General features: G+C 37.5%; 1 protein-coding gene across 2 annotated transcripts in view; it reads right to left on the reverse strand.

Moving 5' to 3' along the window:
• unc13c (unc-13 homolog C (C. elegans)) overlaps positions 1–24,701 on the reverse strand; it is a 138,998-nt gene that overhangs the window by 86,658 nt on the left and 27,639 nt on the right. For both annotated transcript variants that reach the window (XM_066701363.1, XM_066701362.1), the window contains exons 6-11: positions 23,112–23,165; positions 18,659–18,878; positions 14,307–14,534; positions 11,844–11,985; positions 1,112–1,281; positions 35–150 (exon numbers count right to left, since the gene is read on the reverse strand). In XM_066701363.1, coding sequence (XP_066557460.1) covers positions 35–150; positions 1,112–1,281; positions 11,844–11,985; positions 14,307–14,534; positions 18,659–18,878; positions 23,112–23,165 — 930 coding nt within the window. The remainder of the gene's footprint in view (positions 1–34; positions 151–1,111; positions 1,282–11,843; positions 11,986–14,306; positions 14,535–18,658; positions 18,879–23,111; positions 23,166–24,701) is intronic.

Raw genomic sequence — 24,701 nt, forward strand, 5'->3', positions numbered from 1 at the left:
ACAGACAGGCAGACAGGTGTTAAAGGAATATTACCTCATGTAAGCATGTATACTGCCCATGGTATGGAGCCACTTTTTCTTCGCCTTTCATTTCTACGCTGATCTTCAGTCGAATGGCACCAGATACCGCTGATTTATCTGTTCGCTTTTCTGGAGAGACATAGAAAACAAATCACAGTACAGGACTAGTTACTGAGCATTTTATTTTTGCATTTGACTTATTGGCATTGACTAGTAGGGTTAAATCCAGGAAGGTGAAAATATTGTCATGTTTGTGTTTGATCTTGGCTGCATGTTCCTTAGAAACAAAATGGTGAGCAAATTAGGGGTTACACTGTTACAGCACTGTCTCACTACTTAATTATTTTTTACTTAATTGACAGGGATCAGTGCTGGTTTGAAGTGTGCTGTACAGAGTCTGCCTCGAGCAACATTTTTCTAAGGATGTCTCCTCCAGCTGTCAGTTTCCTAGCACAGACTTTCGTGGTGATATAATAAATGATCCCAAAGGGTGGCAATTGTGGTGTTACACAAGTATATATTTGACAACATAATTTATTTCAGCTGTGGCTGTAACTCCACTGCACTTTGACCTTAATGTTACAGATACAGCCTCTGCCAAAGAAAAATAACCAGAAAGACCTAGACAAAAGAAAGCAAATTGCCATTTTTACAAAGATATTAATCAAAAAGCCAGGGGGCATTACAATACGTAATAACTTTGAAACTGCCCCTCTAATTCCATATTAAATACGTATAACTATTCTTTATAGCACATTGTAACATGGTGGGGACAGATTTATGAAGCAATACAATAATTTTGTATTAAATAGAAATTTGGACATTTAAAAAATGAAATTAAAGTGGTATTTAATGGATATAGCCAAGAAGATTTTATTACTTCTGGGATTCAGTTTTAATTTGTGTATTTTGAGGATTTTGTATTTAATTTTTTTTATACTCAAACATAGTTTTTCCATTCATTGGGCCAGTTGCAGATTTTAAAGCTGAGCTGTATGACTAGTCTGTATAACAGTCAAAGGTAATGTGCCATACTAGTCTTATTACCATCCCCATTTTTCTGGACAAAGTATGAGCTTATTGAACATACCTAGGTTGTACCAGACGTCCATTTCCCCACTCAGCGTTCTCACTTCAATGATTGTTTGGCCAAGAAAGTCATCAGATTCTTTTTTGAAATGCTGCTTTACTCGAGACTTGATATCGTCGTCTTCATCCCAGACTCTCACCTTTATCCTGTCTGTGGAGTTGTGACATTCACTGAGACAGACAGACAGACACACACACAAAAAACAAAAACAAAAACAGCAGCCATGTTTAAATATCACTTGCTATCATGAATCTACAAGACACTATGTAATCAAAACCCTTTATAAAGGAACTTATCTTACAATTCACTATAATTATCTTATATATATACATATACACTCACCTAAAGGATTATTAGGAACACCATACTAATACTGTGTTTGACCCCCTTTCGCCTTCAGAACTGCCTTAATTCTACGTGGCATTGATTCAACAAGGTGCTGAAAGCATTCTTTAGAAATGTTGGCCCATATTGATAGGATAGCATCTTGCAGTTGATGGAGATTTGTGGGATGCACATCCAGGGCACGAAGCTCCCGTTCCACCACATCCCAAAGATGCTCTATTGGGTTGAGATCTGGTGACTGTGGGGGCCAGTTTAGTACAGTGAACTCATTGTCATGTTCAAGAAACCAATTTGAAATGATTCGACCTTTGTGACATGGTGCATTATCCTGCTGGAAGTAGCCATCAGAGGATGGGTACATGGTGGTCATAAAGGGATGGACATGGTCAGAAACAATGCTCAGGTAGGCCGTGGCATTTAAACGATGCCCAATTGGCACTAAGGGGCCTAAAGTGTGCCAAGAAAACATCCCCCACACCATTACACCACCACCACCAGCCTGCACAGTGGTAACAAGGCATGATGGATCCATGTTCTCATTCTGTTTACGCCAAATTCTGACTCTACCATCTGAATGTCTCAACAGAAATCGAGATTCATCAGACCAGGCAACATTTTTCCAGTCTTCAACTGTCCAATTTTGGTGAGCTTGTGCAAATTGTAGCCTCTTTTTCCTATTTGTAGTGGAGATGAGTGGTACCCGGTGGGGTCTTCTGCTGTTGTAGCCCATCCGCCTCAAGGTTGTACGTGTTGTGGCTTCACAAATGCTTTGCTGCATACCTCGGTTGTAACGAGTGGTTATTTCAGTCAAAGTTGCTCTTCTATCAGCTTGAATCAGTCGGCCCATTCTCCTCTGACCTCTAGCATCAACAAGGCATTTTCGCCCACAGGACTGCCGCATACTGGATGTTTTTCCCTTTTCACACCATTCTTTGTAAACCCTAGAAATGGTTGTGCGTGAAAATCCCAGTAACTGAGCAGATTGTGAAATACTCAGACCGGCCCGTCTGGCACCAACAACCATGCCACGCTCAAAATTGCTTAAATCACCTTTCTTTCCCATTCAGACATTCAGTTTGGAGTTCAGGAGATTGTCTTGACCAGGACCACACCCCTAAATGCATTGAAGCAACTGCCATGTGATTGGTTGGTTAGATAATTGCATTAATGAGAAATTGAACAGGTGTTCCTAATAATCCTTTAGGTGAGTGTATATACACATCACATAATACCAACCTAAATAAATCCCAAAACAGAGCGTGAATGAGTGCTTTAGTAATCGATTGAAACATACAACGGGGACTGTTCCCATCATTGACTGTTTAAATGTTGCTTTAAATGACATGAATCTCTGTCTTCTCTGCTGTGCTACAGATCTGAGGCTTTTCGGAAAAGCCAAGTTTAAAGTAAATGAAATGTCTAAAGAGGGGAGTTTACAGTCACTGATACAGTTGTACAATAAAAGGCAAGGAGAAGAACCCAATGGGGAGTAGAGTACGGGGGATGTGGCCTATCACGTTAGTAAAACAAATTCATAATGATATAAAGTGGTCTGCATTTTTCCTGCTCATTTACGCAGATCTGAGGTTTGGAAAGAAAACTAAGCAGTTCAGAATTGTGAAACGATGAACTGTCAGAGTGTGTCCATCACTCACTTCAACACACACAGCCTAACAACTGAAGCCTTAAATCAGCACTGAGATGTTAATAGAGATACAACATGTCAAACCTGAACTTAGTACAAACAAAAGTAAAGGCTAAACAAGACTTAGAGAATTAATCTATATGTTCCAATCCACCTAGGAATTGTAATCAATGAGTTACTACAACAGAAAAGGTGGGTTGTATCAAATGTGGAGATAATCTAGTACTACACTAATGCATTGCTGATACAAAATTGGAGTTTGATTTTGACACACAGAGATATTTGTCCTTTAGTGTTGTTATTATCAATTCACTCTCAATATATAGCTTGAAATGTTTGGTCTTAGAGAATATGTGAATGAAAATAATTGTATGCTGCATTTACAACTGCCAGAAATAATGTATTTGTGTTAGATTTCAAGCTCTAGCATTATCCAAACATTTATGCACACACACACACACACACACACACACACACACACACACACACACACACAACTGTTCTAAATTGGGCAATTGGTGTGCCTGAGGCATGCACCCATCACAAAACATATCGACAAAATAATAAGTGTAACACTCCTTTATCCTAACATCTTGCTGTTCTCAAGCAAAGAGTCCAGGCAAATTTCCTGGACACACTGATAGAAGAAAAAAAAAGAGCTCTGAGCAAAAAATAAAAAGTAAATCAAGCAAGAGATAGTCCCACTGCAGCTAGGGGTAGCTGGTTTTAAATAATACAAAGGGATTTCACAGCCAGCCCTAAATGCAAATGTAAAGTACTAAACTGCCCCACCCCATTGGACATTAAAGCATACCAAGCTGCACACACTTGCATAATACAGTAACTCAAATACTGCCAAACACTCTTCAGCTGATTTGTTGTTGTGTACTCAAAAAATGTTGGAGCACTAGCAGAAACAGATAGCACTCAGTGTAAACAATCCTAAATCCAATGGTTAGAACATAATAGATCACTAGATCATTTTTTAACTGCTTAGACGAGCACTGGTTTGAATCCACTGGTGGAATGTGTACATGCACAAAGCAGATCAGAACAGAATACAAATAATCAGATATGTTTCAATCATACACTCGCATTACAATGAAAAAAATATAAATTGAAATTGGGCCGTGGTGCTCAATCAGTTGAATTAAAGCATTCATGTGTCAGACTGGAGAGCTCAGCCGTGACAATGGAAAGACACTGCCAGTCCTTTCAGAACCAGGCTTGTGCACCGCCCTTTTCTCATACATTACTACAGCAATAAAGCAGAACCAAATGATATGTCCAAATAAGCTCATGTGCAATGGGAAAAGCCCTCCACTGAAAGCTGCTGAAACAGAAGGTGTCAGTGCTCCCCTACGCTCTCAGCTGTGACTCTCCACAGAGCAGACATGTGGTACACATTCACCACGGGCCTCCGCATGAGGGGCATCACTGCTTGGCTCTCTTCACGCATAGCGCGGTGAGCGGAGGTTGGCCGTGGGTTCGCTAGGACACAGAGCTCACAGATGGGGATCCTTGCCAGGCAAAGAGGTGGGAGCGAAGGTTTGAGGGGACTGTCAGATGCAATGGAATTAAGCCTGAATGCATTTGCACGTGGGAGGATTGTCAAGTTGTTATATATTGCATAGGACTTTTCTCAAGGGGAAAAAAAATACACTTTGGAGACTCTGTTTGACTGTAATGGTAGGTTTCCCTAGGATAGATCACAATAAACTACTGTATATTATTATTACTATTATTAATTACTTCATTCATTTTTATTATTTAGAACATGGTAAACATCTCTACAGCACTACACTGTGAGTAATCATTTTAAGGATGTAGATTTAACCTTAGCTGCTGTGACAAGATCATAATGTTTATACTAAACATAGATTCAGTTTTTTAAGTAGATAAATGAAACATAGGGACAACAGAAAGAAAAAACATTGGCCACCATGATGAGATACACCGATCAGCCATAACATTATAACCACCTGCATAATATTGTGTAGGTCCCCCTTTTGCCGCTAAAACAGCCCTGACCCTTCGAGGCATGGACTCCACTAGACCTCTGAAGGTGTCTAGCCATCACAATTTGGCCCTTGTCAAAGTCGCTCAGATCCTTATGCTTGCCCATTTTTCCTGCTTCTAACACATCAACTTTGAGGACAAAATGTTCACTTGCTGCCTAATATATCCCACCCACTGACAGGTGCCATGATAACGAGACTATCAGAGTTATTCACTTCACCTGTCAGCGGTCATAATGTTATGGCTGACCGGTGTACTTTGGTTTATTGATTAATTAACTACACAATACAATCCAAATTCTCCCTCCTAATTAATAATTGCTATTCTGGAAACAGAATGTCTTACAAATTTAAGTCAAATATATATCGATTTGTTGCTTCTGTGTGCTTTTAAAAAAAAAAAAATCTGGTGCACGCGCATGTGTTAAATTGATGAAAACACTGACATTGGATTTAGTTGGAATGCAGTGAGGGAATAAAAACAACCCACTGCTTCCAATCCCTCTTAAATCTCCTCAATCCCTGTTCTCTCTCCTTTCCTAAATGAATACGTAATTTTTGATCTTACACTGGATTTTAGTGGCATTGGTGGCTATGCATTTGGAGTGTACAGCTCTAGAACAAGTCAAAATAAACATCCTTGGGTTTTAAAAATAACTAAAAGAAAACAACGTTTATAAATCCAGGACACTTACTCAGTACAATTCTAAAGCAAATACTTTAAAAAGTGGTTTCTATAATTACAGCATGCATTGTTTAAAACTTCTGCAAACAAACGTGCTGAGTCAGTCAATTGTATTTATCTTGAGTAATTTTAACTGTAGGCTCTCAAATTCCTAAACTGCTTTCTGTGCACCACCCACCCCTGCCGCCTACAGTGAGAGAACAAAATAGGAAGAGAAAATAACCAAGTTCACTGGAGATAAACAACAAACAAATGATCCTTTCATTAAAAATATGTAATTATAAGCAAAATACATAAATTCATATGAAATGATAAAGATACAACTACTGCTTTTATTAATATCCCCTTCTCCAATTATATGTTCCATAAAAGGCTAACATTAAATTAGTGAAAAAAGGCATCATCATGCATTTCCATTACTTCCTGATTAAATTGGTTGGCAAATTTGTGTTCATGAGGAGTCTTTCACAGTGTCTCCTAGACTAGAGTAATTTAAACAATTTCAAACCAGTTTATTTTTTCATAATTTTTCCTGTTTTCTAACACAGTTCAAGATAATTAAATTAAATTATATAACCTCACTATTTACAAAATGTCAAACAACAATCCGATTGTATCACCTGACTGCTTGTAGTAATATTTCTGCAGGCACTGACACAAACACTTACAGCTGGTTTCACAGACATTGATTAGCACTAGTCTTGGACTGCTCTACATAAAGTAACATTGGATAGTCCAAGACTACTGCTGATCTGGGTCTGTGAAACCACCCCATACTGTCACATGAGGGGCTAATATTAGAAGTCAAAATTACAGCTTTTTGAATTACATATGGTGAAATGGCTATGCTATAGCCATTTCACCATATGTTATAGCCATTTCAGCATGTGTCATATTAAACAAGCTGTAAAATTGACTTGAACAGCCTCTCATAGCAGTGTCCTCCTCTGTTCTCTGAAGACACAGTCACACAGGACTGCACAGGACCTTCTCTCGAGTCCAGATATCCACCTATCTGGAAGCAGTTTTACTTTCGACTGTCCTCTTGTACTTTGTTCTTTTTTCGTTTAGACTTACAGTGAGGGAAAAAAGTATTTGATCCCCTGCTGATTTTCTACGTTTGCCCACTGACAAAGAAATGATCAGTCTATAATTTTAATGGTAGGTGTATTTTAACAGTGAGAGACAATAACAACAACAAAATCCAGAAAAATGCATTTCAAAAAAGTTATAAATTGATTTGCATGTTAATGAGGGAAATAAGTATTTGACCCCTTCGACTTAGTACTTGGTGGCAAAACCCTTGTTGGCAATCACAGAGGTCAGACGTTTCTTGTAGTTGGCCACCAGGTTTGCACACATCTCAGGAGGGATTTTGTCCCACTCCTCTTTGCAGATCCTCTCCAAGTCATGAAGGTTTCGAGGCTGATGTATGGAAACTCGAACCTTCAGCTCCCTCCACAGATTTTCTATGGGATTAAGGTCTGGAGACGGGCTATGCCACTCCAGGACCTTAATGTGCTTCTTCTTGAGCCACTCCTTTGTTGCCTTGGCTGTGTGTTTTGGGTCATTGTCATGCAGGAATACCCATCCACGACCCATTTTCAATGCCCTGGCTGAGGGAAGGAGGTTCTCACCCAAGATTTGATGGTACATGGCCCCGTCCATCATCCCTTTAATGCGGTGCAGTTGTCCTGTCCCCTTAGCAGAAAAACACCCCCAAAGCATAATGTTTCCACCTCCATGTTTGACGGTGGGGATGGTGTTCTTGGGGTCATTCCTCCTCCTCGATTTTGGTCTCATCTGACCACAACACTTTCACCCAGTTCTCCTCTGAATCATTCAGATGTTCATTGGCAAACTTCAGACGGGCCTGTACATGTGCTTTCTTGAGCAGGGGGACCTTGCGGGTGCTGCAGGATTTCAGTCCTTCACGGCGTAGTGTGTTACCAATTGTTTTCTTGGTGACTATGGTCCCAGCTGCCTTGAGATCATTAACAAGATCCTCCCGTGTAGTTCTGGGCTGATTCCTCACTGTTCTCATGATCATTGAAACTCCACGAGGTGAGATCTTGCATGGAGCCCCAGACCAAGGGAGACTGACAGTTATTTTGTGTTTCTTCCATTTGCGAATAATCGCACCAACTGTTGTCACCTTCTCACCAAGCTGCTTGGCGATGGTCTTGTAACCCATTCCAGCCTTGTGTAGGTCTACAATCTTGTCCCTGACATCCTTGGACAGCTCTTTGGTCTTGGCCATGGTGGAGAGTTTGGAATCTGATTGATTGATTGCTTCTGTGGACAGGTGTCTTTTATACAGGTAACGAGCTGAGATTAGGAGCGCTCCCTTTAAGAGAGTGGTCCTAATCTCAGCTCGTTACCTGTATAAAAGACACCTGGGAGCCAGAAATCTTGCTGATTGATAGGGGATCAAATACTTATTTCCCTCATTAACATGCAAATCAATTTACAACTTTTTTGAAATGCGTTTTTCTGGATTTTTTTGTTGTTATTCTGTCTCTCACTGTTAAAATACACCTACCATTAAAATTATAGACTGATCATTTCTTTGTCAGTGGGCAAATGTACAAAATCAGCAGGGGATCAAATACTTTTTTCCCTCACTGTATGTTTCAACAGTACTTTGTAGAGAGAGGCTCAGATTACAGGCACCACTCAGATCCTGAATTAATAATTAACACCATTACCTGCCTTCCTAAGGCTGCTGTTCTATAAAACATTTAATTATTTTTCTTCCCTGGAATTTTGGATATTGAAATCAAGACACTGGGAAACCCATAGGCAAATAGAGGCTGAAAAAGATTGGCCTCTGATGATAACAAACAGGGTTCATCAGGGCGCTTTTTATATCAACATGCATCTTAAGGGTTCTCCTAATTTTCTATTTATTATGTATAAATAGTATGTGGCTTAAGCTACTTTACACTTCTCCCATGATGAAGCTAAAGCAATGGAACAATGCTTACAGTGCCTATTTGTGAGGTTGATCATTTACAATTTGTTTTACAAACAAGTGTTTGGATTAATGTATTTATTCGTTAATTTTGTGTTTTTAAAGCACAGTGAGGACATTCTTGGACTACATGAATTGGATTAAGCAGATGTGGTACTTATTGGTGAATTACTGCATAAAGCAGTTATCATAATAACTATGCTAAAGCCTCCAGGATCAGAAAAGCTGCAAATGTAACTCAAGAACATTGCTTATGAGGAATTAACTAAGGGTAACTGCTTAAACTGCTTGGTGTTGGTCTTCTATTAATAACAAGAGCACTCACAATGAAGGGAAAAAGGTAAATGATTTTTTCATATCTTGGTTGTATTACATCTGAATTCCCATCCTCGGAGATGAGACTTTGTGCAGTGTGTTTGGGATAGCCAGTCTGAAATAATGATCTATGTGCTGCAGTGAAGTCCCTGGGCAGCAGATGGTTTTACAACCTTTCTATCATCAATACAAGAATCTTTTTGTGCTGTGGGGCACTGGCTGAGCATCACAGCACTGCACCCCTGTCACACACAACTACCCAAAATATATTGTGTTTTCATTCATGATGGTACGTGCAGGAAATTTCGAAAGCTTTTATTGTGAGAATCATACTGTACTTCTTTATCATAGGGTCTGGCACTACATCACTTTCAAAAAGGGGGATGCAGTACAGAAGAAAGACTTAAGAAAAACAATCAGTCTTATTGCATTAATCAAGGCAATTTTCTTCAGCACACCTCATAGCCAGAGCCTGAAATATTGCAATTGTACCTCGGCCACTTTGGGAAAAATCATGACAAAGTTTATCCTGTTTTTCTTTCCTGTTGTTGTTGTCGTTGGAGGGAAGAGACAAATAAAACAAATATAAAAATAAATAAAAAACGTGATTTATTGGACTCCAGACAGATCTAACACTTTGCAATTACAATGTTGGCTTTTTGCTAGAAAGTCATTGGCTGTGGAATTGACCAACAAAAAATATACAACCTTACAATTATACAATTATATTATCTCCTCCACTCTAGCTTACAAGGAGAACATCTATGCTTCATGTAACAGCTGAGGAAGCATTAGGCAGATGTAACCATAGGCTTAGCTGACAGTGTAAAGAGAAGAGTCCTGTAATGAAGTATCTGCTGTTTGAGCGAAACACTTTCCAGTTTGTGCAGGTCAAGTCTCATCTTCTTCTATTAATTGAATACCGACTAAATTGCTGCATACAGTACAGCCAGTCTGGAATAAGGGTGAAAAAGGTCTCGAAACAGAAGATTATCTGGCTTGGACACAAACCACAGTGGGTGTAAAAAAGAACACAGCAAATATTAAAAAGTAAAAGGTGTGGATTTTGCTCAACACATGTGTACCTCTCCTATCACATGTATTAATTTGATTTGTTTCTATTGGGGTGGATAGTGTTTGGTTTCAAAGATTTAAATGTCATTTGAGCAAACAGAATATCTTTACACAAACACACCAGCATTCATGCACACACCAAGAAAAAAGATAAGAAATCCACTATGCTTTTCATTCCAGTGTGTTTGTATTTTTATACTGCATTTAATCCATTACAGTATGAATTGCATAAGAGGACCCTGCCAATATGATCTTATGGCAAATTCCATGAGCTGATTAGATATAGTTAACTCATCCTAACAGTTCTCCATGTCATGAAGTGACAAATCTCTTCAAAAGAGTAAAAATATAATAAACAGTGTGTCTATTTGCAGAAAATATTAAGGAATCCTGTCCAGAGCAAAACTTATCATCCAGGGCCATCCGTGACAAAAATAGGAACTGATTGTAAGAAAAAAGGCTTATATTTCTCCGGGTGCCACCCTATAACCCCTACTGCTGTCAATCCAGAGAATAGTAATGGGGAACTGCTTTCTGTTAAAGAGCATATCAGAAAATATTAACCACCAGCTGAACTTATCACTGCTATTATTAAACTGACAGTTTTTCTAATGACCAGACATGAACATTTTATGTATTTTAATGAGCCACCGAGACGAATTAAAGAATTATAAAACTGAAGACTTAAAAGCATAATAAGGCCATAAATGTAGATGGTGTCATAAATTATTTTTATTAAATAAAAAAATAAAAAATGGAAGGAGGTTTTTTCCTTCATAATCTCTTGATGGTAATACAACATCATATTGCAGAATCTCTATCACAGTAAGAGTGGAAAACATATAATAATAATAATAATAATAATAATAATAATAATAATAATAATAATAATAAAGGGAATCATTACAGTCTCTCCAATCTTTTAAAACAATAAAACTAAAGATGACATGTGGAATTAAGTCCAGAAAGTAAAACACAAAGCTGAGTGTATCACATAAAAACAATTAATCGCATCTAAATTAAAAACACATTCAAACTTTATGCTTTCTTCGGTTTGTACTTCTTTGATTTTGTAGCATGCTTTATGAACAAGCTTGCTTCTTTTATACTATAGCCCAAGAAAATAGGCAGGCAAAATATGTGTTTAATCACTCCAAGCAGCTTCTATGATACGTCTCTTAAACTATTAAGGCAGACTCAAGGATACAAAAGGCAATGCTGCTGACTTTGGACTATGAAAATAAATCCATTTTTTTCCTATAGGGGAAGCTGTTAAGCATACAAATGATATTTCACTACATCCATTTTCAAAGTTCATAGCAGAGTCGCTCCTTGAACACTTCGACAACAACAGTGTTGTCTTTAAAATCACATGGGTGTCCGGTCATAATGGAAAGAAATAAAATGAGCATTTGAGCAGGGTTTTAAGGGCTGCTTCAGCTTTAGAAATATTCCATTTGTATGTGATTCATTTATATTTAATTATATTACTCAGAGATTCAAGGAAGGCAGAAGAAGTCATTTAACATTCATTCAAATCACTTATTTTACACACTTTCACTCACACTTTCATCATTAGATGTTTTTTTCTTCTTCTGATATCATAATTTAGATGCTTCCATTAAAATAGACTGAGCTTAATTATTTGCCTCCAGAAGCTAAGCAATTATACTTACAAGTGGAATTTTTCATCCCAGACGGGGTTCAGATTTCCAAAGATTGTTTTTGTCCTCCTTTTGGTTTTGCCAACTTGCACTGTAACATATGGGTCACTGGAGCCTGTCTTGTCCTTGGCTTGCAAACCCTGAGCACACAGGACTGTGGAGGAGAAAGGAAAGATTTTAGCACCCTGCGATGAACAGAATGGGGTGAAGCATGAATTGGTACTGACTGACAGTTAGATTTACTGGATTGTAGGGCTAAAACATCACATAACTCTAAATAAGCCAATGCTTATTTAAAAATTGCACAGTACAGTATCTCTCTATAATGCATTCTGTTAAAAAAAATATTAAACTGTACACTAAATATACAAGTAGTTAGCTTTATTTTTATGTTTTTATCACCACTGCAATCTTAAAGCTATCAATTACATTTACTCAGTGGCAGTACTTGTGAGAGTTTAGTATTACACATAAATTGAAAACCCATCATGAATTATCACTTGTCCCCTGGCGGATCAGCCATTTATGCTTTCACATGAATGCAGAGAATGCATAATTTCTTTGCCTGTGTTTTCTGAAAGGATGTCAAAGACTGTAAAATTAGGATAATTGTTAAGTACCTTTCAATACATCAGGATATCTGTGATCATGGAAAACACATGAAAGGCATTTCAGGTGTTTTGTTGAAATACATCAATAAGCATTGGAGTAGAATTAAGACTGCAGATGTGACTGTATTTGATTATGGCAGCACTGCTTAATGTCCGATTCATAGCTACTCAGTTCAATACAGTGTAATAGAGTATACAGATCTACAGTGATGTCACCTGGATTTGTCTGCATCTGGAGAAGCTAGCATGATTATTACTTTTGTTTTTTAATGAGGGAAGTCCTGCTGGAGTATGATAAACTATCCTGATAAATGAAGCAATACTGTAGGGTCACAGAGAGCATGGTAAAGGTTAAGAAACACAGTAATCTGTGACAAGTGTCTATGACATCCCACCTGTGACCCTCTCTTTCCCCTAATCCAATTATTACACGACACCAGTTATATTAATTCTGCTCTGACTTTACACACACATAAATGTATCATTGTCATAAGACAACCCTGCACTTTCCTTGAATTCATTCAAGTGTGGCTGTTTACATGTATCGCCCAATGCAAGGGTGGAAAAAAAAGTGCAGTCGTGGCAATAACTTATTCTTACTGAAGCCACAAAGTCAAGACAGGTGCAGGCAAATGACACTGCAATTGAATTTCTGCCTTGCTAGGCTCGGTTGCCGTGGAGACCATGTCTTCTTTGCTGCTGAGCAACGCACCTGGCGAACACCATGATTGAAAACGCCCGGCCATCCTCCACACAGATTAGAAGGGAGATTACTGTTGTGGACCAGTATTAACTCAACATTTCTTCCTCTTTTTCTTTTTCTGTTTTTTTACTTATTGTACAAATCAACAAACAAAGGCACAATTGAAAATCTTTTAGTTATACAAAAACCAACCGAAATTACAGAAAGGGTGTGGTTATAGCAATTGCAGAGCTTTCACTTGACTGTTTATTTAGTTCTGTGGAATTCCAGTACAGATCCAGAAGCCTTGATTTACTCCCAGCGTCTGAAGTCTAGAACATCTTGATGTTTTATATTTCTGTACCACAAGGCTTATGTGAAATTAATCCTTTTAATATGGTCATTTCAGGAGATTTCCTGCTGATGGACAGAATTATATCTTGCAGACACATCTGGTCACCAAGTTAGCCCAGGGCTGATTTTACTAATAATATAATTAACGAGTGAAATCGAAAATTGAAAGGCTGACCATCTTCTGACAGCTTCAGGTAAAATTAAAATCTGGTACAAATGTAATAAAATCTCTATGGTATTCAGGTGAATACATTTAATTTGTCATTCAAAGGAGAAATGTTAAATAAATAATACTATCTCTCTCCCTGAGCAAAGAGCAGGATGTGATTTTTTTTCCTACAGCAATGAAGGAAGTGATGTTCCCTGGTGGCAATGTGAGTAAAGTCTGGGAACATGTTTTTCATTACCTTTTGTCTACACACTTAATTCAGCTAGCAAAAGTTACAACCAAGAAATGCATATATGAGCTTTAAAATAGCAACACTTTCTTCATACCAGCATCTCTTGCATGCCTCTCAGTTTGTCCCTGTTTGCTTTAAATTGAAGAGGTTGTACAATATTATAATTATTCTTATATTGTTTTATTATTATTGGCATTTATTATATAAATGGAGACATTTGCAGTGATCTTGCTTGACTCCCTAAGAGGCTGACAGTGTTTTTCATGTAAGGGAACTGCTGAAGACTGGGAGGGTCTCAGAGGGACTGTAGCTGTAGTTAAAGTTATATTTGTTGTAGACACCTCTTAAGCATTTTGTATATCAATGTTTTATTTGCTGTTTTAGGCACATATTATAAAAAAACACCAATAAAAACCTTAAAGGGTACCTGTAATTGTGATTTTGGCTGACCACTTTGAAGTGCCTTCCAGTACACTCTGTTTTGCTGTTTTCAGGTGCGTTGAAAAGTCCTCTTTCGAGATCAGAAACATTTCCTGAATCACCTCAAAAACCTCAGGCCTGTTCCTCTCTCTGATTTTCATCCTCTCCTTCATTGCCATGATGATGTTTTGGGTTTTGTCCTCCGCCCCATGTTTGGAACTTTTTTCCGCAGCCCCTACAGAGCAGATAACATTTTCACACATGTACCCATTTCTCTAAGGGCTGGTTTCACACACCCACATCAGCACTACTCTTGGATTAGCCAGGTAGGGTAGTCCAAGAATGATAGTAATTGAGGTCTGAGAAACCAAATTATAGTTATAGTTTAAACTCTGGGAGAAATTCAGTGTCTTTGGAAGGCATGTATTAACACTTCCCTTCACATTAAACAGATTCATCCAGGTTATTTTGTTGATCACCCCAGTCTAAACCCCCAATCTAAACTTAAGCACAATTTTTACTTTTTCAACATTATTGAATTTTGCAGTCTATGTCTTTAATCTCAAGTATGGTCATCAATATAGGAAATCAATTAAAAAAAAATACATTGTGTTGTTAAAATGTGTTTGAACATGAATAATCAAAGTATTGCTGTACAAAATGGAACAGTCACAATCATTAAAAAGAGACAATTAATTGTATTTCACAAGCTCTTTTACATTCACTGTGCACATAATCAACACTTAGAAATGAAAATATAATGTAACCTTTGTTGTAATGGAGTTTACTTAACCTTTAAGCATTGAATGCATCATTAGTCATAATGCAAATCACTTGATTAGGTTTTCAGGCAATTCATTAGTGTATGAAAGGGAGAGGATGAGTAACTTTAAAATGTTTCACAACATCCTTACAGCAGAGAGCAGCAATCAGAACTTTCCTGAAATGGTGAAAATTATAAAGCTAATGCACTTTTCTGCTGTACCACAGTAGCAATATGTATATACAGTGAGGGAAAAAAATATTTGATCCCCTGCTGATTTTGTACGTTTGCCCACTGACAAAGAAATGATCAGTCTATAATTTTAATGGTAGGTGTATTTTAACAGTGAGAGACAGAATAACAACAACAAAATCCAGAAAAATGCATTTCAAAAAAGTTGTAAATTGATTTGCATGTTAATGAGGGAAATAAGTATTTGATATCAATCAGCAAGATTTCTGGCTCCCAGGTGTCTTTTATATAGGTAACGAGCTGAGATTAGGAGCACCATTAGGAGTGCTCCTAATCTCAGCTCGTTACCTGTATAAAAGACACCTGTCCACAGAAGCAATCAATCAATCAGATTCCAAACTCTCCACCATGGCCAAGACCAAAGAGCTGTCCAAGGATGTCAGGGACAAGATTGTAGACCTACACAAGGCTGGAATGGGCTACAAGACCATCACCAAGCAGCTTGGTGAGAAGGTGACAACAGTTTGTGCGATTATTCGCAAATAGAAGAAACACAAAATAACTGTCAGTCTCCCTCGGTCTGGGGCTCCATGCAAGATCTCACCTCGTGGAGTTTCAATGATCATGAGAACGGTGAGGAATCAGCCCAGAACTACACGGGAGGATCTTGTTAATGATCTCAAGGCAGCTGGGACCATTGTCACCAAGAAAACAATTGGTAACACACTACGCTGTGAAGGACTGAAATCCTGCAGCGCCCGCAAGGTCCCCCTGCTCAAGAAAGCACATGTACAGGCCCGTCTGAAGTTTCCAATGAACATCTGAATGATTCAGAGGAGAACTGGGTGAATGTGTTGTGGTCAGATGAGACCAAAATCAAGCTCTTTGGCATCAACTCAACTCACCGTGTTTGGAGGAGGAGGAATGACCCCAAGAACACCATCCCCACCGTCAAACATGGAGGTGGAAACATTATGCTTTGGGGGTGTTTTTCTGCTAAGGGGACAGGACAACTGCACCGCATCAAAGGGACGATGGACGGGGCCATGTCCCATCAAATCTTGGAATGGGTCGTGGATGGATATTCCAGCATGACAATGACCCAAAACACAGCCAAGGCAACAAAGGAGTGGCTCAAGAAGAAGCACATTAAGGTCCTGGAGTGGCATAGCCAGTCTCCAGACCTTAATCCCATAGAAAATCTGTGGAGGGAGCTGAAGATTCGAGTTTCCATACATCAGCCTCGAAACCTTAATGACTTGGAGAGGATCTGCAAAGAGGAGTGGGACAAAATCCCTCCTGAGATGTGTGCAAACCTGGTGGCCAACTACAAGAAACGTCTGACCTCTGTGATTGCCAACAAGGGTTTTGCCACCAAGTACTAAGTCGAAGGGGTCAAATACTTATTTCCCTCATTAACATGCAAATCAATTTATAACTTTTTTGAAATGCGTTTTTCTGGATTTTGTTGTTGTTATTCTGTCTCTCACTGTTAAAATACACCTACCATTAAAATTATAGACTGATCATTTCTTTGTCAGTGGGCAAACGTAGAAAATCAGCAGGGGATCAAATACTTTTTTCCCCTCACTGTATATATATATATATATATGTATTATTTCTATTTTATACTTTGGACAGTTATTTTGTTAAATCCATTTTATATATAGAAAATTGCCTTTTTAAAATCACTCCAAAGCTTATAAACAGTCATTTCAGATATGAAAAAGCAAGACATACATCAGAGCATTAAAGAACCCATTTCTGGTCTATAAGTGGTATAAATACTGCCCTCGGCGTGACCCTTGATGCATAATAGACTGGCTCACAGATTCCAGAACAGTACAGATCAATGGATACGTGAAGTATCATTGAAATTATCATTGATTCTTCTTGTCATAATACTTAAACATTAAGTCAAACAAATCAAGCTCCACAGAAAAACAATTTAACAGTCTTCAATTCCTAAATTTGATTTAATATTTAGAAAAAAGAAAGAAACTATTTCTCTGTTCCTAGTGCTCTCGCTAAGGCATCCCATTTTCTTAAACATTAATAATAACTAAACACTCACATAAATGCCTTCACAGCTGTGACTACACGGATGCAGATAATCATATTTTGAAAATGAACACGCCCCCATGAGATAAGCTGTACGACTGACAAGAAGTGGGTCAGAGTGTGGCGTGTGATGTTTTCTTGGTTTGTAATGCTTGCTTTGGCATTATATTCCAGAGGAAAAAAAGGCGACCAACAACAGGCTACCTCATCAACAATCTGTAAAACTGAACCGTCAATATAAACTGCAATGATTTTCCTGGGAATGAATCTGAAGAGGAAAATGCTGTGACGTGGTTTGTATCCTCTGTTATATTAAAATCCGATCAGAACTACCCACAAACAATCAGTTTTTTAGTTGTTGTTTTTTTAATTTAGGATGTTGACCTAAATACTGTGAAAACATGCAGTACACATTCTAGAATTTACAGGGATTCCAAAAACACGATTATTTAAATATGTATAGTATCTTCACAACAAACATTGATGTGGCGATAGCATGGTATATTTCTACTTAGGAACTCAACTGAAACAATACCTTGTGATCATGCACAGCCCACTCTTTGACGGTGTGTACAGTTTTTACAGGTAATGCTTTCACATGTCGCAAAACTTAATCAATAAAAGTTGAGTATTCCCATACAGAACAGAGAGGTATCTAAGGATTGGATATTATTTATATGTTAATCAGATGGGGGAAAAATGGGTTTCTGTCCTTCAATGTGAGGTAAAAGTAGCTCATATTGATCAATAGTATCCTTGAAAGATAGCATTAAAAACTCTTGTAACTGCATTATAGGAATTTTAAAACTTCTGAAAATGGTGAAGTAAGATCTAGCTATAATGATACTGAAGACAGGGTTTTACGTTTCGGCTCTGTGCAAATAAGGTGTTCATAGTCACTAAAAGTACAATGTTAAATGTTTGAATTCTGTTTTATTAAGTCTCATTTATCTAATATAATCAACTTTTTTTCCCCTTTAATTCTTTAAGCTAGAATGTTGTTGAAAAGGTCAGAATCAGTTGCATCTGCAAAGTTTCTGACACAAATCTTTGTGATATGTTCCCTAAAAATGTTCCCTAAGAAAGTTTCTTTCTGACAAATGATCTCCAACAGCACTTTTTTTATTCTTTGCCAGGAGGCATGTTGTACAATGACATTTGCAGCGTGCGCTGCTTTGTAAGCATGCTTTTGACTGCCATGCAGGTGCCATTTGTTTTGTGTGTGTAGTACATATCAACTGCAGAGAGTCATTTGCAATCCTATGTGGATGAGTGACTACCAGTTAGTTTGCAAAGAAAAAAAAGATTCCAAAGGCAATGTTAACTGAGCGTAAAATACTCACGCTGTAGACAGTCGGCATTTAGGAGATCTTGGCACTTTTCATGGCACTTAACGCCACACTCTGTGCAGCGCATGCCCTGCCTGGCGATGCCCCACAGCAGTCCTTCGCACTCATAGCAGTAAGTGGGCGTTGTTGCTGTCCAGACTTCGAAGTTGTGAGGTGTGGTTGATGAAATTGGATAAATTAAGGCCTGCAATGTTTTCTTGAATACATGCAGTTTCTGGGAAAGAAAATAATACAAAAAAATGAAGTGAAGCGCTGTTAGATCTTAAATGTTATTTAGCACACATGAAAGATGTAGCTGCTATACAGTCACTTACAGTCACTCAAGGGGGCATTAGGAAATAGCTTTATTTCATCACATGACAAAATCCCACCATTAAAGATAGAACTGTCATGGCCTGTTCTCAGCAAGCAAAAGTCATAACAGGCTGTTCTGTCTGACCCTCTGGGATACAGACAGCGAGAATTATTTTCCCTCAAGGCCAAAATTGAACTCCAATTAAAACAGAAAGGCAAGAAAGCACTCCTCTACCCTCTCCCATCATTTCAAGCTTCGTGCTGCTGCTTTCAATGTCTTTTTGCATATAAGGCAGTCACAGACCTGATAACATCTTTAAATGAAAAACCTGGAAATTACCTATTAAATAAAATTATAATTTGAGCACAAAATGACATTGCAATCAAAACTGTATTACCTGCATTGTTATATGACTACGTGATTGGTAGATGTCGGTGCACTCACTGTACTGAACACTGTTTGGATTGTTTATCAAGTCAGTGCCATGGGTGTAGACTCCATATGTATTTAAACAGAGCTATGGATCTATTTTTGGTGCATTACTGCATGAATTATAGGACATGATGACCATTGCTTTAGACACAAACTCTCTGATAAATAATGTAAATCTATCATAAAATGTTATCATAATTCATATGGACTGTTTCAAATGCCATAAAAATACACAACATACACATATGAAAGAAAGTGTATTAATTGATCACACACACACATTATTTTCTTGTTTGTATCTATGTTCATACGAACCATATCATTTTAGAATGCCAAATGTATGTCTCTTTTCTGTTGATTGTATTCAATGGCTTGAAGGTCAAGGCTGAACAGTCGTGAGTCATATTGCAATTGGTTTAAATGCCGTTCCAATGGTTTATGAGTTTAAACTCAAATGGGTTATTGGCATAAACAACTCTAATCAGCTATATGATTTTGTCACATCAATGTATGTATGTATGTATGTATGTGTAAGCATCACATACTCCACATGTCATCAACAGACACAGGAATTCGATGCATGTGCAATAAATCTGAAGTCTTTGATATGGTCTGCTAGGCAGCACACCCTAAACAAACCTGATTCCAGTGAAATACAACCTACTTAGGACAAGCGTGCCATATAATCTTTTTATTTAAATTTTTTGTCTCCCGCTACAAAGCCTATTACCAATTTATTAAACCTAATTCCCTCTAACACACGGATATTGAAATAAAACTCTCCACAGCCTAAGGACCCAGAGAGCAAACATGAAGAGGAATCTCATTAAAAACAGGGCATTTATGTTCAATGAATACATAAATTCAAACTACAAACCAATCCTTTGTAACATATTACAAGAAATGGGGGGCTACAGTAACTCACGACTGACTCACTATTTTAGTTATATAAACCTCTGAGCATCTTGTTCCTGTAGTTTGATTTTGTTTAAAAAGGACTCGGTGTTAAGAACCTTATAAAGTATTGCTTTAATGTTGCCAGTAGGTGCAGACTGTGTTGCACATAGATAAATACCTGTAGGGGGGCAGATTTTTTCTCATTAGTGAATGAACATTAACATCAAATACTCTTTGGAGTGAAAGGCAGAGACATCGAATCCAAAGCCAGATCATTACAACGGAGCTAGTGACATAATTGAATGAAACATCCAATAAACTGAGAGATTTTAAATTACTGCACATTTAATCCAAGGGAATTTAGACAAACCAGATGTCAACGTGTTATCCACTGACTTCACAGCTCGGCAAATTGCCCCAGCAAGAAACTCTCTCCAGCAGACTTAAGGGAGCTGAGCCGTTTAATATGTGTGATAAGAACTGGAGGGCAACACAAAATCTCAGGAGGCCACTGCACATATCAGCACCCTCCACAAACAGCCAGGACAAATAAATACTTGGAGAGATTTCAGGTGGGCAGCCCTGATATTTAATTTAAAAATTAATTATTTAAATTCAAAGCCTTATTTACCCTGTCCACACAAGCATGCAGTTTACACTCACATAGAGAAAAAACAAATACATTTACATACTTACTCTAAGCAAAGAGAAAATCCATAATTAATTTGAAAATGCATTTTGTTTTTATTTTGTATTCTTGCTAATGAATCATGCTTTGTAAAATGCGGAAGTGCCAGTTAAAGCAGCTGACAATCTGGGTAATTTGTGCTTTTATTAAATAAACCATAATAACTGGGGCACTCAGCAAAGACTTGGACATTGTTTACCAAGTTGCTTTGACAGCTCATGTTCCATCTTAATTGGCTTTTAACATCTAAAGTAATACTGTCTGCAATTACATAAACTGAGCTACATCCCTCACACATGAATTATTGATCTTTTGTATTTACAAAGGAAGATTGATGGGCACCAAATGTGTAGCCGAACATAGTGTCATCTTTATTTCTGGCAGCATCTGCATGTCAGCAGAAGAAATTGCATTTCACAACATATAAATAAAGAAACTAACCAATGAAAAATCTACAGCGTTGTAACTATGTGTGGTGTCATTTTACAGGCAAAACAAAACAGACAGCACATTTCAATGCAACCAGCAAGAAATACTGAGTGCATACTGAGAGGCAATGAAACAGTGACACAGCCTCATCAAAGATGGGGTCTTGCAGAAACTTGTAAAATAATGAAGTGTGCTCTTAGATTGTTAGTAATGTAATCGAACTCAAAATCAAAACCAAATGAGACGTATTTGATTTGTTATATCTCAAAAGTGTTAGTCTGTTTTGCTGTTGTATTGTCACTGAAAAAAACAAACATCCAGAACACATATCTTAAATGCTGAAGAGCTCTCATAACTAACAATCCAAAAATCACCCACAATGCCCCTTGATAACTACTGTGGTGCTGCAAAACATGCGCCACACTGTCCAACACTACACCGTAAGAACAATACATAGAGATGCATGGACCACGACAAACTTCAGTATTACAGGAAATCATACTGTACACAATAATGTGTTCTGTTACACCAGGTATCACCAGATATCAAATTATATTCTGGACAACAAACATAGTGAGTGAAAAGTAAATTCATGAATGACCTAGTTACGATATCACGCTGGAATTCCAATACACGGCCTCCCTTGTTCATTATGTAAGGATTTGTTCTCTGGTGTTAAAGATTACTGTAGCTTACATAAGGCTTAATGTGGATATGTCACTCTTCACTATTAACATATTTAACATATGGCTGTGTTTGTTTGAACATGTTGGATTGGAATTCCTTACAGGGATACTGTGCTGTGTACTTAATGCACTGGATAACACCCTGACATCTGGTTGTCCTAAATTTACTTTGAAATGCTGCCGCAATTTGTGATATCACTCTCCACATTGGCTACAAGAGCTGTAATCACCCTTGCATGCTCTGGTCCTTTAATCCTTATCAACTTCAGCACCTCCATCAATATAAATACATATTATTTCCTTTAAAGTGAAATGTCAGTCTTGTTCTATGTAACAATGTGCACAGAAGAATCAGCTGAATACCCTAAGAAGTATTATATTAAACTGCTTTGCATTTGCAAGGTATTCCTGCAGCATTTTGAGTGATTGATCTTGGAACATATTTTGCTAAAAAGGCAATGTAAGATTATCTATAACACATAAAGCTCTCTTTTTTATTCAAATTGTAAAAAGGGGATTACAATTAATTAATGCAAGTCCTTCTGGGGGTCCAAAACAGGAAAGCACATTTCTCCGTCATTAATTCAAGCCTCTTTTTGTGTTCTCCAACATAAATAGATCAGAAAAGTTTATATGCTTGAAGTAAGAACCAAATAGAATACCAAATATCAATCATACACACTCTATGCTTTCACTCATTGTTTTCATAGGAATGTGTTACGTCCACAAACTATCAAAACAAAAAAGTAGCACAAATTCAACATCTCAGTGGTGTGTCTGTAGTTGCCCCACAGAGTGCATTATATGTTGTCTAGTGTATTTAAATGGCACATCTAGAGCACGAAACTGTCTGTTTTCACTTAGTGTAAAATTAGTCAGAATGAATTTGTCTAAATATTTTCCCAGAACAGCCTCCGCTATGCATTTATGCATGGCACATTACATTAGATTTCCTCTGTTGCTTCCTATTAGTCACCGCAGTTCTGATCTGCCGATACCATATAAAACAGAGAGACTCACCAGGTCTTCATTGTTTAAGGTAGATCTGGTCACGAGGGCAAATGATATGCCTGCCTTTCGAGCAGCCAAAGTCTAAAGGATGGTAGAAAAAAAATCAATCAATCAAATAAATAAACAAAGATAATTATAAAACATTCTCATGAACTCTGCTTAAAAATACATGATTTCCTTACAGGGATATTAGCATTACATTGACTTTAAAAAATCACTTTAAAGAATTACCATACATTAAATGATCCAGATTGAGTAATGCAATAACCCCATATATATTAGTGTGTGTGTGTGTGTGTGTGTGTGTGCGTACTGATTATACAATGCATGTTACTGACTATTATATTTATTTATATTGTTCTGTAAAAAGAACTGGGTGAAATGTTTCTATTTACAGAAAATTATAATGTATTTTTAATTTCTGATAGCATGCCTTAGTGCTGGAGGAGCATGCAAACTGCTTCTGAATATAGACATTTAAATCAAAATCCATAAGCACAGTTATCATGGCTTTTACAGTTACCAACAATTGTGAGATATTGTGAGCTACAAGCATCAAGTGCATCACACTAAACTGTGATTTGCTGCATATTCTCAAAAGCCTTTCAGCGTAACTGTTATAGTTTTCTTTTATTGTGGTGTTTGTTCCTTCTTTTTAATGGCTTTAATTTACTGATTGATGTTAAATGTCCTGACTTTCTGCAAAAGTATATGGTGAATACTGCATTTTGGTGCACACTTGACCAAATCTGTTTTTATTGCTTTGAGACCCACATTAATTATTCCACAAAATAGCCTCAAGAACCTATTGCAGGAAGAGGCATTGCTTTTTGGTCTGTTAAGATAAACTGAATGCTTTTCCTAGGGGTTACAATTGGATTAAGGCTCTCCTAGTAGTCAAAGCCAGTTTAAGGCAAATTTTATCAAAGTTCTGTAGAGCAGCAGGCGATAAAAAGGTTTTTCCACACTGGCTGTGCATTTCAATCCATTCCATTTCTACAGCTTATTGAAGATACCAAGGCTAGACTCACAAATTTCAATGGTTTAATGTATCTAAGTTTCTAGGAGGAGAAGCCAAATTAAAAAAAAAATGCTTGTGATAATAATAAGAATGAATACCAAAAAAAAGATGAAAGATAATGGCATAGCAGTAAAATAGCAATTACATTTTTAAATGCTAGGTCTATGATTATTCCAAGCCGCGAAATTCTAGTATCTGTTCTCGTCTGTGTCTGGTACATGGAAGGCTGCATTAGTGTCCTCCATATGCTGAAGAAAGCCATTCAACAGACTGGACTGGTAAATACTGTAATTTAGTTAACAAAACAGGGGGGATTTTAGGGATACCCTGGGAATGTTTAGGAAAACGAAGGCGACATAACAGATGAATATTCTGCAAATTCATACGTCCCTTTCTCCACAGGTCTCTATTGTTTGCATTGTGTGTGTGTGTATGCGTATGCGTGTGTGTGTGTGTGTGTGTGTGTGTGTGTGTGTGTGTGTATATATATATATATATATATATATATATATATATATATATATATATATAGACCATCAGTTGTTACAGTGTAAAACAGAAAGAAAAAATGATTACAT

Source organism: Amia ocellicauda, chromosome 4, assembly GCF_036373705.1.
Source record: "Amia ocellicauda isolate fAmiCal2 chromosome 4, fAmiCal2.hap1, whole genome shotgun sequence".
Classification (NCBI taxonomy): Eukaryota; Metazoa; Chordata; class Actinopteri; order Amiiformes; family Amiidae; genus Amia; species Amia ocellicauda.